Below are 13,954 nucleotides of genomic sequence, written 5' to 3' on the forward strand. Positions count from 1 at the left end.
CAAGCCCCAGTCCCAGGACTGGGAGTGAGAGGGAGTGCCTGGGGTCACATGCATACCTGCTTTGACTCCCGGGAGCTGGTCCGGAGCTAGAGTCCACCAGGTGAGGTTCTGGATCTGCAGGGAATGCACACTGATGGGGGTGTGGCAGGACTGGGGCGGGGTAGGAGTTGGGGTGGGCCCGGACAAGATCAGGGGTCAGGGATGAAAAAGGGCAACTGAGTACAAAACTCAGCCCAGGGGCCAGGGCCAGGGCCAGACAGGGGTGAGGTCAAGAGCTAGAAAATTCTTGAGTCGGAGGGTCAGGAGCCAGAATGGGACCTGAGTCAGAACACGTTAAGGGTCATGTATCCAGGGTCAGGGCAGGCTTACCTGAGCTCCCTGGGGTGGTGGTGTCAGCAGGCTCCCAACCACCACCACGGCTCCACTGAGGGCGAAGAGGACGATGGCAAAGTGCAGGTAGTGGAAACTTCGAAGGATGGCAGGCCGCACGTCGGCCACACCACAGGGCGGAGCCGGGTAGAGGAATTCCAGCACCAGCCTTGTGGCACCCACTGCCAGCCCTGCCATCAGGCCCCAGAAGGCCCCCTGGGGGAAGGGGTCAGGGCAGCCGGGCCATGGGAGGAAGGCGGAGGTCCCCCCCACACACACATGCACACCATGGCTGGGCCTCGACCCCACCTCCGCCCTTCTCCCCAGCTCTTCTCCCATCCCACCTGCTCATTGGCACGCCGCCAGAAGATGCCCAAGGTGAAGACCGCAGTCACTGGGGGGGCCAGGGAGCTGGTCACTGACTGCATGTAGATGAAGAGCTGCCCACCGTTGGAGCCCTGCAGGATGGGGATCCAGGCCAGGCTAACGCCGATGAGCACCACAATGACCAGCCTGTGGACAGGTCGTGAGGGGCTCAGCAGCAGACTCTTCCCTCCCCTACCCTCCCCGCCCCTGCTCACCAACGCCTGTTCCCCATCTGTGCCCTGCCGCACAGCTCCAGCCTCCCCCATGGCCCACGGCCCACTCCTCCCATGGGAGGCCAGTCCTGCCCTTCCAAACCCTTCCATGAGACCTCCAGCAGCCCCTTCCCCTCCCCACCCTGCCTCCCTCTGGGTAAGGGCCCTCCACAGCAGAGACATGCTTCCTGTGTTCATTCCCCTAACTGTTCAACACGAGCCCACCTGACGACAGGGCACTGTGCTAGAAGCCCAGTGTCGGTGAAGAGCGGGCCTCGGTCAGTGAGGAGCCTGTCACCCTATGGTCAGGGCTGGGATGTGGGAGCCCAGAGGAAGCACCAATCCAGGAGGGCTTCTGGAAGGAGTGGGCCCTGGAGCCTTGAAGGGTCAGGCAACTCAGCTAAAGGGACAGAGCTTGGGTGAAATGTTCCATCTATCCTCCCTGGCTGAGCACCCCACCCCCCTGTGTAAGTTGGGTGCCTCTCATCCCTAAAGTGGGTGGTGGACGAGACCCCATGGAACCCTGAGTGGGAGAGCAGGGGTGCACCAGGCTGTGTATGCAGCTGAGGGTGGGTTCTCCTGAGGTAGGACAGTAAGAAGTTAGGAAAGTTCCTGGGCGAGTGGAATGGGGAAGCTGAGACAAGAAAATTAAACAAGGTTCAACAGTTCGAGCAACTTACAGCCAACTGATGAATCGTAAGACCTTACCCTCCCTGACCAAGGACGCTTGAGAGCAAGTGGTTTATACTGCTCCTCCCTGACCAGAGAACACACAGCCTCCCTGGCCACGAACCACAGGGACCCCAGGAGAGAGGAATGCTGAGCTAACGGAGAGGATGCTGGAGCAAAGGGAGCGAACTTGGGAAGAGGCTGCCTGACTCCCCTTTCAACCCCAACCATCACCACCACCCTCCTACCGGCCCCCCACCCACAGTGCTCTCCCTGGGAATTCCCCCTCTCAAATCCCTGCATTTCCTCTGTATAAACTTGCTGCTGAGAGCATGAGGGGAAGGTGGGTGTTAGGGTTTTCACCTGCCCCCTTCTCAGCCTGCTGTCCTCTGAGATTAACAAAAGCGCAATTATAACCCAATCCCTGTCTCTGCTCTCTGGCGCAGCGAGAGCCTCAGACTCTGCTGCCCTCCGATTTCACTCCTTCCTGCCTCCCTCCCTCTTCCCTTCCCAGGCTTCAGGGAGAGGGTGGAGGCAGGAGGTGCCACTTTGATTAAAGCCAATTAACCCTTTGTCTGGCAGGCACGGGCACTGCCCTCTTCAAAGGCACAGGCATCCTCCCTGAGCACCTGTCCCACCCTGCCCTCCTCATACAAGCTCCCCGGGTCCAGCCAGACTCAGCATCTCTGTGCCGGTCCTCGGCCTCCCCAGCCCAGCCTGGCGGAGGGCCCTTGTCCTCTTGCTGCCCTGGAGGGTTTCTTGTTTGGACTACGTCACACCTGGCTGCCAGAGGGACCCCACACCTGGAGGCTTTTCCTTCTGCCTGGAAGGCCCTTCTCAACTCCTCCCCCAGCAAACCCCCTCACCTCCCAAGGCCCAGCTCAAGGCCTTCCCAAACCCCGCCCCCCACCGTACTGCTGACTGGATGACTGCCCCCTCAGGTCACTCCCCCCACCCCCAGCCCAGTTGCAGAGAGCCTCTCAGGCCTGAGATCAGGGTGGGTTAGGGTTAGGAGTGGATACCCCTATTGCCCATCTCAAAGCCGGGAACGAGGGAGGCCTTGGGCATTCTTCTAGAATCACAGAGAATGGAAGACAGAAGGGGTGGCGGGGGAGGAACACAAAGGAGCAGAAGGGTGGGGAGTGGGCCTGGGGCTGGCAACAGCCAGGGCCCTAGAGGTAGAGTTGTCACTGTGACACCTCCTCTGGCCACCACCCCAACCTGATGAGACTGTGGGGTCCCCAGCATGTCCCTGCCAGGCTTCTGGTGAGGGGGGCCTGCTGCCCCTTTCTAAGTCCCAGACCTTGAACTGCAGTTCTGCAGACCCCAGACCCCACATGGCCAGGGAAACACAGCTTGAACCGGGTTGTCTTAGGCAAGAGGAGGCTGGCTGGAGGGGTTAGGGGTGCCCCAGTGCTTTAGGAAGGAGGTGTGGGAGAGCTGAACCCTGGCATTGCACCCTCCCCACTCTGCCAAACTGGCAGATGAGAGAAGTGGGACTCAGAGAGGGGGAGCCCTTGGTCCACACAGGCTTGTGCCAGGAGGAGGATGGCAGGGTGGAAGGAGGGTGGGGTGGGTGCACCCTGGGCAACAGGAAAGCGGGCTGGTCCCAATTTACAGGACTGCTGAGCATGGAATGGCTTTGGGAGAAGCCTGTCAGTAGGGATGGGCTCCAGGAAGGAGCCGCAAAGGCAGGGAGCCACAGGCTGGGGAGGGGTGGTCCTGGGAGGGTGCTGACGCTGAGGCTGACACCTCCTGCCAGGTAGGAGGGAGGTTCCTTGTTTTGGAGGCTGTAGATGAGATCACACTTGCCCACTGAAGGCGTGTCCCAGCAGGGCCCTTCTGACAGAAGCGGGCTGCTTTGCATCACGGGAACACTGCCTGTAGCTCTGCGGGAGATCCCCACCAAGGGGTGCTGTGGGCCCCCGGGAGGAGGGTGCACTGTCGGCCAAGCTATGCCCTGTAAGGCTGAGCCCCTCGACTAGCAGAGGAGGGGCCACGTGGCTCAGTGGGAGACAGGAGAGGAGGGTCCCAGGAGAGGGCCCAGTCAGACACATGCACACACTCAGAGACCAGCTCCTCATCAACCATTGCTGAGTTCACCCCAAAGGACTCCCGGTACCTGACCAAGCGTGGTGTCAGAGCTGTGCCAGACACAGCCCCTGCCTGCTCCTGTGGTGGGGTGGGGCACAGGGAAGATGTTGGACCTATTAAGGGGCCACAAGTGCTGTGAAAGAACCTGGCAATAGTCCCCTGTGAGAGGTATGGAGGGAGAGGGGCTCATTCCTTGGTCAGTAGTATCAGGCAGGACTGAAAAGGGGACTCTTGGAGTGAGTCATGGAGGTAATAAACAGCGACAAGCAGGCCTAGCAGGAAATGGACAGAAGCTCAGTGGGGCCATGGGTACAGGGGCCTGAGTGTGGTCATTCCTGAGTTCTGGCTTGGGGCCCTCTCTGAAGCAGATGGGGATCATCAGTAGGGCTCAGGGCTCAGGTTTGGGGAAGAAGAAAGATCACTGGGATGGTCAGGGGAGGGAACCCTCTCTCAGAAGCTGTGCTCCAGGTGAGAGATACATCCAAGTAGAGGTCTGGGGCTGTGAAGGGGTAGCCAGAGGAGCAGTGTGGGAGGTGGGATGGATGAGATATTCTGGCCTCCTCTCTCCTCCCCAGCATCCTCTTGTTCATCTCTTAAAGTCCACCTCTGGTGGGGCCCAGGACCCACAGGCTGGTCATGTGTCTGGGAAACCCACCTCTTAGCCCCTCCTGGTGCCAGCACCCACCCAGCGTACCGTCCCACCAGTAGCAGCTCCCGCTCGCCTGCCTGGGGCCGCACCCGCCTCCAGATGTCCATGGTGAAGAGTGTGCTGCTGCTGTTGAAGATGGAGGTCAACGACGACATGAGCGCCGCCATCATCACTGCGACCATCAGTCCCCGCAGACCTGTGGGTTAGAGACGGGGGCTGCCTGGACCCTGCCTGGCCTCCCCAGACCCCAGGAGCCCCTCCTGTCTCTGTCCTACTGTGTAGGGTCCACCATCAGCACCGCATAGCTGAGCCTCCACCCACAAGTCCCACCAGCACACATCCAGGTGGGAGGAGGCTGAGCTGTTTGAGGTGGTGGAACAAAGACCCAAAATCAGGAGGCTGGGGAGGCCAAGGACAAACTGAGAACTTCTGAATGTGCTTCTTAAGCCTGTGGCTTGCTGGCAATAATAGTCACCACTGTAACTGCTTCTCATAGGGGACTCAAGAGTTAAAGATTTTAGCTTCAGTCATAGTTGATAGGCTTAATTGAGTAATGCATGTGTAAAGCTGTTATTCCAGGAACTATAATACATTACCACGTGACTCCAGGAAGTCCACAAGCAATTCCACCCCAGGAGGGATGGATATGGTATCTGAGTCATTGTGTTCCAGGGAGGAAACGTCTGCGATGCAGATTAAAAGTTGTTGATGAACAGATAAAGAAGCAGACTTCCGATCAAGATGGAGGTGTAGGTAAACACAGCTCACCTCATCACACAACAACATCAAAATTACAACAGATAAAGAAGTACTAGGAAAATTGTCACCAGACTGCAACTCTTACCCAGTTAACCTTTCTTCCAAATCCATTACCTACCCTTTCTTCTTATAAAAAGGTCAGCTTGAGATGAGATATTAAGATGGTTTTTGAGGGTACATAACCCTCCATCTTCTCAGATCACCAGCATCTGAATAAATCGTCCATAAAGATTCCATCCCTATCTCTGCTTATTGGTTCTGGTAGTGACAGGCAGCATGAATGCTGGCTTATCTAGTTTTATATTCTGGAAACCCAGATGGGACACCTTCAGGACTCGTCAGTAAGTCTGGGTATTTGGTGGAGGGTCCCATTGGCTGCCTGTACTGGGGGGCCCTGGGGTATGGATTTGGAGACTCCCTAGCAGCTGCCAACTGGGGAACTCTTCTTCTCCCATTCATGGCACTCCCCATCACCTTCACTTCGATTGAATCACTGCACTTCCTGGCTAAGGATTGCAGTCCTGGGTTAACTAAGGTGTCTACTGGTTTGTGTGATGACTTAGATATTACAGAGCTCTGTCTGGTAAAAAGGTGCCTTCTGGTTTGTGTGAGAATATACAGCTGTCTGGTAGAATGGGGGTGGAGCCCCCATTCTGGGAAATAGCCCTTAGGGGCAAATTCTGGCTGATTTGTCAGCCTATGCTTATGAACCTAAGAAAACAGATTTTTGTAGTAGTACTGTTTGGCTTATGTATAATCTGAACTCGGGACAATGCTGGTCACTGGAAAGGTCTTTAAATTACTATACTATAGTGCAATTAGAGTTGTTTTGTTAAAGAATGGGAAATGGGAAATGATCCAGAGAAAAGGGACTTTGCCTGTGACAGAGAGTAGAAGCTCAGAAGAGGAACCAGGGAGATCAGGACATTTGGCTGCTGCAAGCATGGTCAGAGGCCCCACTGTCCCTCCAGCCCTGGGGGGGGATCTTCCTCCTTACTCTGCCTCCTGACGGAGCCAGAGGAGGTGAGCCTGAACTGGTCTCTCTGTCCCAAACCTGCCAGGGAACCAAATTCAGTGCAGGACAAGCCCCCTACCAGGGCAGGGCAATCATACTGCAAGGGACAAGGACACTGGAAAAATGAGAGTCCCAAGTGAGGGAAGAGGAGGTCAGAGTCTGAGAACTTGAAAAACTAATGGTGGGGGGAACAAATAGTAGACCTCCTTCATTGATACCAGAACAACATATTCTGTGGTCAATAGGTTTCTCACTAAACTGTAACTGGGATTTCTGGAAGCCCTGAATGCATTTTTTTTTCTTTGTAAGATTTAATTTTATTTATTTTTTAGAGAGGGGAAGAGAGAGATAGAGAGGGAGAGAAATATCCATGTGTGACTGCCTCTCGTGTGCCCCCTACCGGGGACCTGCCCTGCAACCCAGGCATGTGCCCTGATGGGGAATTGAACCAGCGACCCTTTGCAGGCCAGCACTCAATCCACTGAGCCACACCAGCCAGGGCTGAACACCAATTTCTCTTGAGGCCATTAGAATGTGCTGTGGGAGATACAGTTTTCCTCTTCCAGGAAGAGATTTGTTATCAAAACTCTGTGCTCAAATCACTTTCTTTCCAGAATAACAACAGCTCCACCTAAGGTCCCTCCAGAGCATGCCCAGCAGTTCCTTATGTAACCACAGGAAGGAGGAGGAAAGCAACTCTGGCTAGAAGAAATTGAGAATCAGGTAAACCCCATTGTGTGGACTGCTGGAAGGCCGGGGAGGGCTAAGCAAGCCTCCCTGTAAAAGCTGACCTCAAACCAGGGGCAGGGACCCCTAGAAGGAAGGTGCCCAATAATTCAGAAATGTCAGGAATACAGACTCATTTGGCACTGTTGCTCCCTGTACAAGATTTAAGGGCCATAAATGGCATCATACAGAGTGGTATACCTGGGCATAGCCACTGGTATTCAGTATTGGACTGGACAGATGCTTTCTTTTGCATTCCGGTTGACCAAGACTCTCAACTGTTGCTTGTTTTTAAATGGCAGGACCCAGAGTCTCGGGTCAAGACTCAGTACTGCGGGACAGTCTTGCCACAAGGTTTCAAGAACTCCCCAGTGATTTTGGGGAGACCGTGAGCCAGTACTTGAAAAATCTAAAACTAGAAGGAGGAACTCTAATACAAACATGCATGAACCATTTGTGGCTATAAAGTATCAGCACAGAAGGCCCAGAATTGTCAACAAGCAATAAGGTATCTTGGGTTCGTGCTTGACATTGGCAAAAGGAGTCTTACTGGACTTGTCAAAGAAACTAGAACACACTGTCCAGGGGTAGCCAGCCTGTTAGAGAGCTGTGGCAGCCATCTGTGAGCTTTTACAGCAAGCTGAAAAGTTTTCCTTGCAACAGCCTATCACTATTTATGCACCCCCACCAAGTGCCAGGGCCTGCTGGAGCACAAGGAAATTTGTGGCTCACTACTGGAAGAATGGGCAGGTACCAAGCAATTCAAAACTGGAAGTTACTGACTGCCTCCCTTCTCCTGCAGCCTGACTCAGTTGTGCTAATGCATGGCTGCACTGAAATCATTGATGATGCTTATTCTAGCAGAATTGATTTAAAAGACAGTGAATGTGTATCTGGAAGGAAAGAGGACTATGAACTTCCAATAACAAGGAAATTAAACATGTAACAGAAATTTTAATTATTAGAGGCTGCTCAGGTACCTTTACAGGTGGCAGTTATGCACTGCCTAGGGCATCAGAAAGAGGACACCTAAGTGGCTGGAGGAAACAATCTGGCTGATTGAACAACGAAAGAGGCTGCTAAAGGGACGTTTCTATGCCTTTCATATCTGTTCTAGACTTGTCACAATTCAACCCTGAATATTCCACTGCAGACTTAGGGAAAGCTGAGAGCTGGGGTTTTGAACCACCTACATTAAACCATGGCTCACAGGTCCTGGAATTCCCAGAGCCTCGTGTGCCAGAAGAACAATCCTAAGACAGATCCCCATCAGAAAGAAGAGGGGAAGCAATACCAAGGACAGTGCCCGTTTAAGGACTGGCCAATAGACTTTACTCAGACACCAAGGGCCTGAGGATGGAAACATCTGTTAATCTTTCTTGATACATTTTCAGGGTGGGCACAGGCTTATCCTACTAGAACTGAGAATTCCTCAGAGGTAGTGAAAGCCTTCCTGAGGGAAATAATTCCTCGCTTTGGCTTACCCAAGCAACATCCAGAGTGGTAGTGGAGTTGCTTTCATTTCAGAAATTACACAGAACATTAGTAAATTTTTTAGAAATCAAGGGAGACTCCACATGGAATGAAGACCTCAGGCTTCTGGGAAGGTAAAGATGAATCACACCCTGAAGAAAAACATAGCCAAACTGTGTCAAGAAACTCATCTCCAATGGGATCAAGTTTTACCTGTTGCCCTGCTCAGGATAAGGGTGGCTCCTCAAAATGGAATTGAGTCCTCGTGAAATTCTGTATGGGCGACCTTTCCGGGCTATGATTAGGGTGGGAGATATGTGTATAGGTCAAGAACTGAAGGTAAAGCACTATACACGAGGTTTAAGTCAGACTTTAGCTGTGATTCATGACCTTAGCTCTATTGGAGATCTCTCCCCCACAGGCTCAATACATTCCTTTGAGCCTGGAGATAAGGTGCTACTACTCTAGACCTGGACAGGGTCCCCCAGGGAGCCAACTAGAAAGAAAGTGGGCTGAAACCTATGTTGAACAAATGTTCTTTTCATGTCTTGTAGGTGTTTGTACTCCCCCGGAAAGATAATTGGGGACCTATGGTCACTCTAAAGGACAGAGAACTGTTTTCTTTAAAAATTCTAACGTAGCCGCAGCTGGAAAAAGTCCCACTTCAGTTAACTGTACTAAAACTCTTTTAGAGGAAATTGCTGGCAAGATGGTGTCTAAATGTGGAGGACTTTATTCAATAGCCAAATGACCTTTAGAGAATCTTATCTGCTTTTATGTTGTTTTAGTTTGTTTAATTAAACTAATTTCTTTAATTAAACTAAGCTTATAGAAATAAGATAATTAAAAACGAACAGGGGAATGATAGGGGAACTTCAGAGTTAGAGATTTTGGCTTCAGTCATAGTTGATAAGCCTAAGTGATTAAAGCTGTAACTCAAGAGTTAAAGATTTTAGTCTTAGTTGCTAGAGTTAAGTGACTAATGCTGTGGAACGCTGTTGTTCCAGAAACTGGAAGGCACAACCATGTGACTCCAGGAGGTCACAGCAATTCGACCTTGTGCCCCAGGGGGTCTGCCAGCCAGTACCTGAGCTTTTGTGTTCCCGGGAGGGAAGTCTGTGACGCAGATGGAGAATGGTCGATTAACAGATAAAGAAGTTCCAGGAAAATCATAGGGACACTGCAACTCTTATCCTGTTAACCTTTCCCTGAAGCCCCTTACCTACCCTTTCTTCTCCTTATAAAAATGTCAGCTTGAGATGAGATGTTCAGACAGTTTTTGAGGGTCCATAATGTGCCATCTTCCCTGACTGCCAGCATCTGAATCAAGTGCCTGCAAAGACTGAATCCTGGTCTCTGCTGACTGTTTCTAGTAGTGACGGGCACCAGTGACGCTGACTTTTCTGGTTTCGCTTCTATTGTGGTTGGTGCTATTATCTGCCTCTCATTTCTAAAGAGCTTTGCAGTTGACAAAGCACTTTCACACCCGTGACTTCATTTGACGGAAAGATTATTAACGTATGACAGATGAAAAAGTAAAAGTTTGGAGAGGGGAAGACAGGTGTCCAGAGACCCACAACAGGCCGGAAGCAGAGCTCCAGGGCTGGTGGAGGAGTGAGGAAGGCTTGGGGTGTGACCCCCAGCTTACTGCTTACACCCTGGGCAGGGTACAGTGACCCAGCCTTGGAGGTCTTCCTGTGTGCGGCAGGCCTGGCAGGCTCAGGGGACTCCCTTTCTTCTGGGCTCTGTGGAAGAGGAGATGTGGTTCCCACAGGATATAGAAAAATACATCTGCCAATAGGTTGAAAATGAGTGAGGGGTCCCCCTCAAGGTGGGTGAGGTGCTGCTGTGTACAGGCTCCCAGGGGTCCCCAGCTGGAGAAGGGCTGAGGATGGGGAAGGCTTCGTGCTGGGCGGCCTCAGGCTGCTCACCACCCCTCACAGGCCTCGGATCAACTCTGTCCCCAAGGTTTCTTGCACTTTTCCTTCCTGTGTCTAAATGCCCCCCCACCACTACCACAGATTCCCTGTCTGCCTGCCTCCACCCCCAGCCTTAGGATAAATCTGACAGGGCCCTTCCAGAGGGCTTAGCCTTGCAGGTGCCATGTGTTGCCTGGTGGGGCTGCTGGGCCCAGGTTCTGCACCTAACCAGCTGCGTGACCTCTAGGCACACCATGGTACTCACTGTTCACATGTCAGCCTGACTGGGATGGCACCCAAAGCAAAGTGAATTCAAGAAAGTATTTTCCCAAGAAAACATTTCTCCACCCTCCTTTTCTTGCTTAGGCAAGGGGATTAACTCAGGGCTTATTCTCCACCCATTTGTCAGACCAGGAGCTCAAGGGCTGAGATGGGGGTGGGGGTTGTGGCCCAAGAACAGCTGGATGTCAGTGCTGGGGGGCTTAGGAAGCCCCCAAGAACAGGAGGAGAAGGCAAGGCCCAGGGGTGGAAACCCAATGCAGCCAAGACTTGCACCAGGCAGTTTTCCTAAATTGTTAGTTTAATCCCAGCAACAGTTCTGAGGGGTGGGTAGGTGTCATTATCTCCAATTTACGAATAAGGACACTGAAGCTCTGAGCAGGGAAGTGACATGCCCCAAATCTCTCAGCCAACAAGTGACAGAGCCACAATCTGATCCCAGGACTGTGCACTAACATCCCCCGGGGGGAGGGCAGAGCAGGGTGGGCCAGGGACCTTCCACAGGGAAGGCCAGGGGCAGTGGACGCGAAGGGTCTGAGAATCCGGAAGTGAACTGGGCTGTCTCCCCTTCCAGGGAAGCTGTCTCCCCTGTTAGCTGAAGCAGGGCCTCCCACATCCTTGCTGTGGCCCTGTTGCACCCCTGCTGTGACTAGACCTTCATTGCCCCACATCACCCTGGGCGGACCACTGCTGTGCCAAGAGACACGGAAAAGGCTGCAACCTGCCCCGACATTTCAGCCTGCAGGCAGAGTCGCAACCATTCAGCAGTCTTGGATAAGCACTCCCCACCTCGGGCCCCAGTCCCCAGTCCATAAGACACAGCCAGCAATTCTGCCTTAAAGGAGTGAAGCAGATTGAATGCCCTGGCGGCATGGCCCAGTTGCTTGTAGCATTGGCCCCTATACCAAAATGGTGCAGGTTCAATTCCCAGTCAGGTAACCTGCCTAGGTTGTGGGTTCAATTCCTGACTGGGTTGCATATGGGAGGCAACCTATCAATGTTTCTGTCTCTCTCTCTCCATTCCTCTCTCTCTAAAAATCAATGGAAACATGTCCTCAGTTGAGGTTAAAGAATAAAGAAAGAAAGAAAAGAAGAAGAGAAGCAGTTTGTAAAAGGGCTTGTCACTCAGCAGGCCTGAGGAAGAGAAATTGGCTTAAGGGGGCAGGCTCTGGAGGCAGATCATCCAGGTTCAAATCCCAGCTTTGCAGCTCACTTGCCATTTGACCTTGGCCAACTCATTTAACCTCTCTGGGTCTCAGTTTCCCCGTCTCTAAACTGGGGATGATAATGGCACAGAGGGCCCCTGAAAGGAAGAGGCAGGGCACTCCCACGTGAAGGCCTTGAAACAGTGCCTGGCATGTGGTGAGCGCCACGTGCTTTCTATTTCTTCCCTACCTGGGTGTCTCACAGCATCACGCTGGATCCAGAACGGCCCCACAGACCCGCACGCCAGTCCCCCCAGCCAGACCCCACCAGAGCCTCACCGATGGGCATCAGTTCCATGACCAGCTTGGGATAGGCGATGTTGGAGCAGCCAATCTCGGCCCCGCAGGCCCGCAGGCACTCGGAGGGCACGACACAGCCCACGTCATCTGTGTGAGAGAGATGCCCAGAGTCCCACAGCTGCCCCAGCACTGCCCCTTCAGGCACCAACATCTGGGTAGGAGCGGACGGCGAGACCGGAGACACATTTTCACTGCCTCTGACCAGCTTCGGCCTGCACCTCAGTTTCCTTGTCTGGGTTACAAAAAGGGGGCTGGCCTCTGAGAATTCTTCTGGCTGCTAAGTCCCTGGCTAGTCTCTCTGCTGCCCCCTACCCCCAGGGCCCCAAAAGGGCAAGTGGTGGCGAGAGAGGCAACCCCCCTCCCCCGCCCCACCCTCAGGTCAGAGCTTCAGGGCAGCAGCACTTCCCCAACCCTCACCCTGAGCTGCCTCCAGGAGCTTCCAGATGACCCTGTCAGCCCACCCAAAGTTGCCCATGGGCTCAGCCTCTCAACACTTCACAAGACCCTCCATCATCCTGCCTCCCGCCCGGTGCTCAGTGCTCCCCTGCTTCCTTGCCGCCCTCTCACCAGGTGCCGCCCGTTGGCCTTCTTGCCCTTCCTGCACCAGCCTTCCTGTCAGCTGGGACCTCACCAGCCCCCGGCTGAAGTGGTTCTCCCAGGCCTTCCCCAGGGACAGGCCCCTCCTGCCCAAGTCGCCCCTCTCTGCTCCCCGGCCCATCTCCCATCTCCTCTCCCACTTCTCTTCCCCTCCCCTGGATGACTTGGGCATATTTGTTTCTTGCCTCTTCCCCATGGCAGGAGTCCAGGAAGGAGTCCAGGTGACTTGGATGTGTTGTGGCCATCCCTCCAGCAGCTGGAACAGCCACATAGCTCAGTTGGCATGTGAGCGGAGGAATTAATGAACGTCCTGGGCCTCCGCCCAAACCCAGACTGAACCCTAGGTCCTGGCCTCCCTAGCAAGCCGCTGGAGCAGGGTGTGCGGCAGAAACCTCAGCACTGCCCAGGGCTGCCAACAGGCCCCGGACAGGAGTGAGGGTGGGGGTGGGGGGCGGTGCTGGGCGGGGGTCTGCTCCTCCACCACCCATAGCAGTTGCGGTTTGTCTCTGCCTGGCTCACAAGCACAGTGTAGGTGACAAGCAGCACCACCTAATCTCACTTGTTCCCCAGAAAACACTGTTTAAGCGCCTGTGGCTCCTGTCCCCTGGGATTTTAGTTAAAGGAAAGCTCAGAGACAGATGCTGACCCAGTGGTGACCAGAAGGGGTGGGCATGGAGCTGCTGGGCCACAGAGGCCCATTCGGGGGTGGGCGAGTAGGGGGTAAAGTCTCCACGCAGCAGCCTTGAGGTGTCCATGCCTCGGGCTTCCCTGTGCAGACAGGGCACTCTTGGGTTGAGCACCGCCCCCTCCAAATGCCCCTGCTGAAAGGCCCTTCCTTAGATGCCCAACCCACAGGGGCGGGGTATGTGTCAGATCCCTTCCTCTAGGTCAGAAGGGCTGGAGCAATGTCACCCCTACCCCATGGCCCTCCACCCCAGCCAGCCTCTTCTGCCTCTGGAGCCTGCCAGTGTCCCAGGACACCTGCTCCCTGCTCCCTGCTCCACCAGGCGCTTCCCACTCAGTTTGTCCAATCAGATTCATCCCTTTCCCCTGCCTGTCCCAGTGATGGTCCCCTATCCTCCCCCTCCCTCCCTCAACCTCCCCCCAGCCCCTCAACTTATTCTCCTGCCTTCACCCCACCTACTTCACTCTGTGCCACCAGGGATCATCTCCTCCCCCCAATCCTCAGGCGCAGCTCCTCACTGCGTCCCGCCCATCCTCTCCATCCTTTCAAAATCACAGCTTTGTTCCTACCACTTACTTCTCAGGACCCCACCCCCCCATCCCTGGAGCCCATGGCTCCCTGGGGAAAAAATCCTTTC

At 54.1% G+C, this 13,954-nt stretch overlaps 1 protein-coding gene across 3 annotated transcripts in view; it reads right to left on the bottom strand.

The window, feature by feature from the left end:
• Positions 1-13,954, bottom strand: part of SLC5A10 (solute carrier family 5 member 10) — a 69,985-nt gene that overhangs the window by 406 nt on the left and 55,625 nt on the right. For 2 of the 3 annotated variants that reach the window (XM_045824545.1, XM_045824544.1), the window contains 5 exons: positions 12,015-12,122; positions 4,405-4,555; positions 714-882; positions 370-585; positions 57-114 (listed from right to left, as the gene is read on the bottom strand). In XM_045824545.1, the coding sequence (XP_045680501.1) occupies positions 57-114; positions 370-585; positions 714-882; positions 4,405-4,555; positions 12,015-12,122 (702 nt within the window). The remainder of the gene's footprint in view (positions 1-56; positions 115-369; positions 586-713; positions 883-4,404; positions 4,556-12,014; positions 12,123-13,954) is intronic. The other variant, XM_045824546.1, reaches the window with a different exon arrangement.

The sequence above is a fragment of the Phyllostomus hastatus genome, unplaced genomic scaffold, assembly GCF_019186645.2.
Source record: "Phyllostomus hastatus isolate PE091 unplaced genomic scaffold, TTU_PhHast_1.1 phas_scaffold_55, whole genome shotgun sequence".
NCBI classification, from domain to species: Eukaryota; Metazoa; Chordata; class Mammalia; order Chiroptera; family Phyllostomidae; genus Phyllostomus; species Phyllostomus hastatus.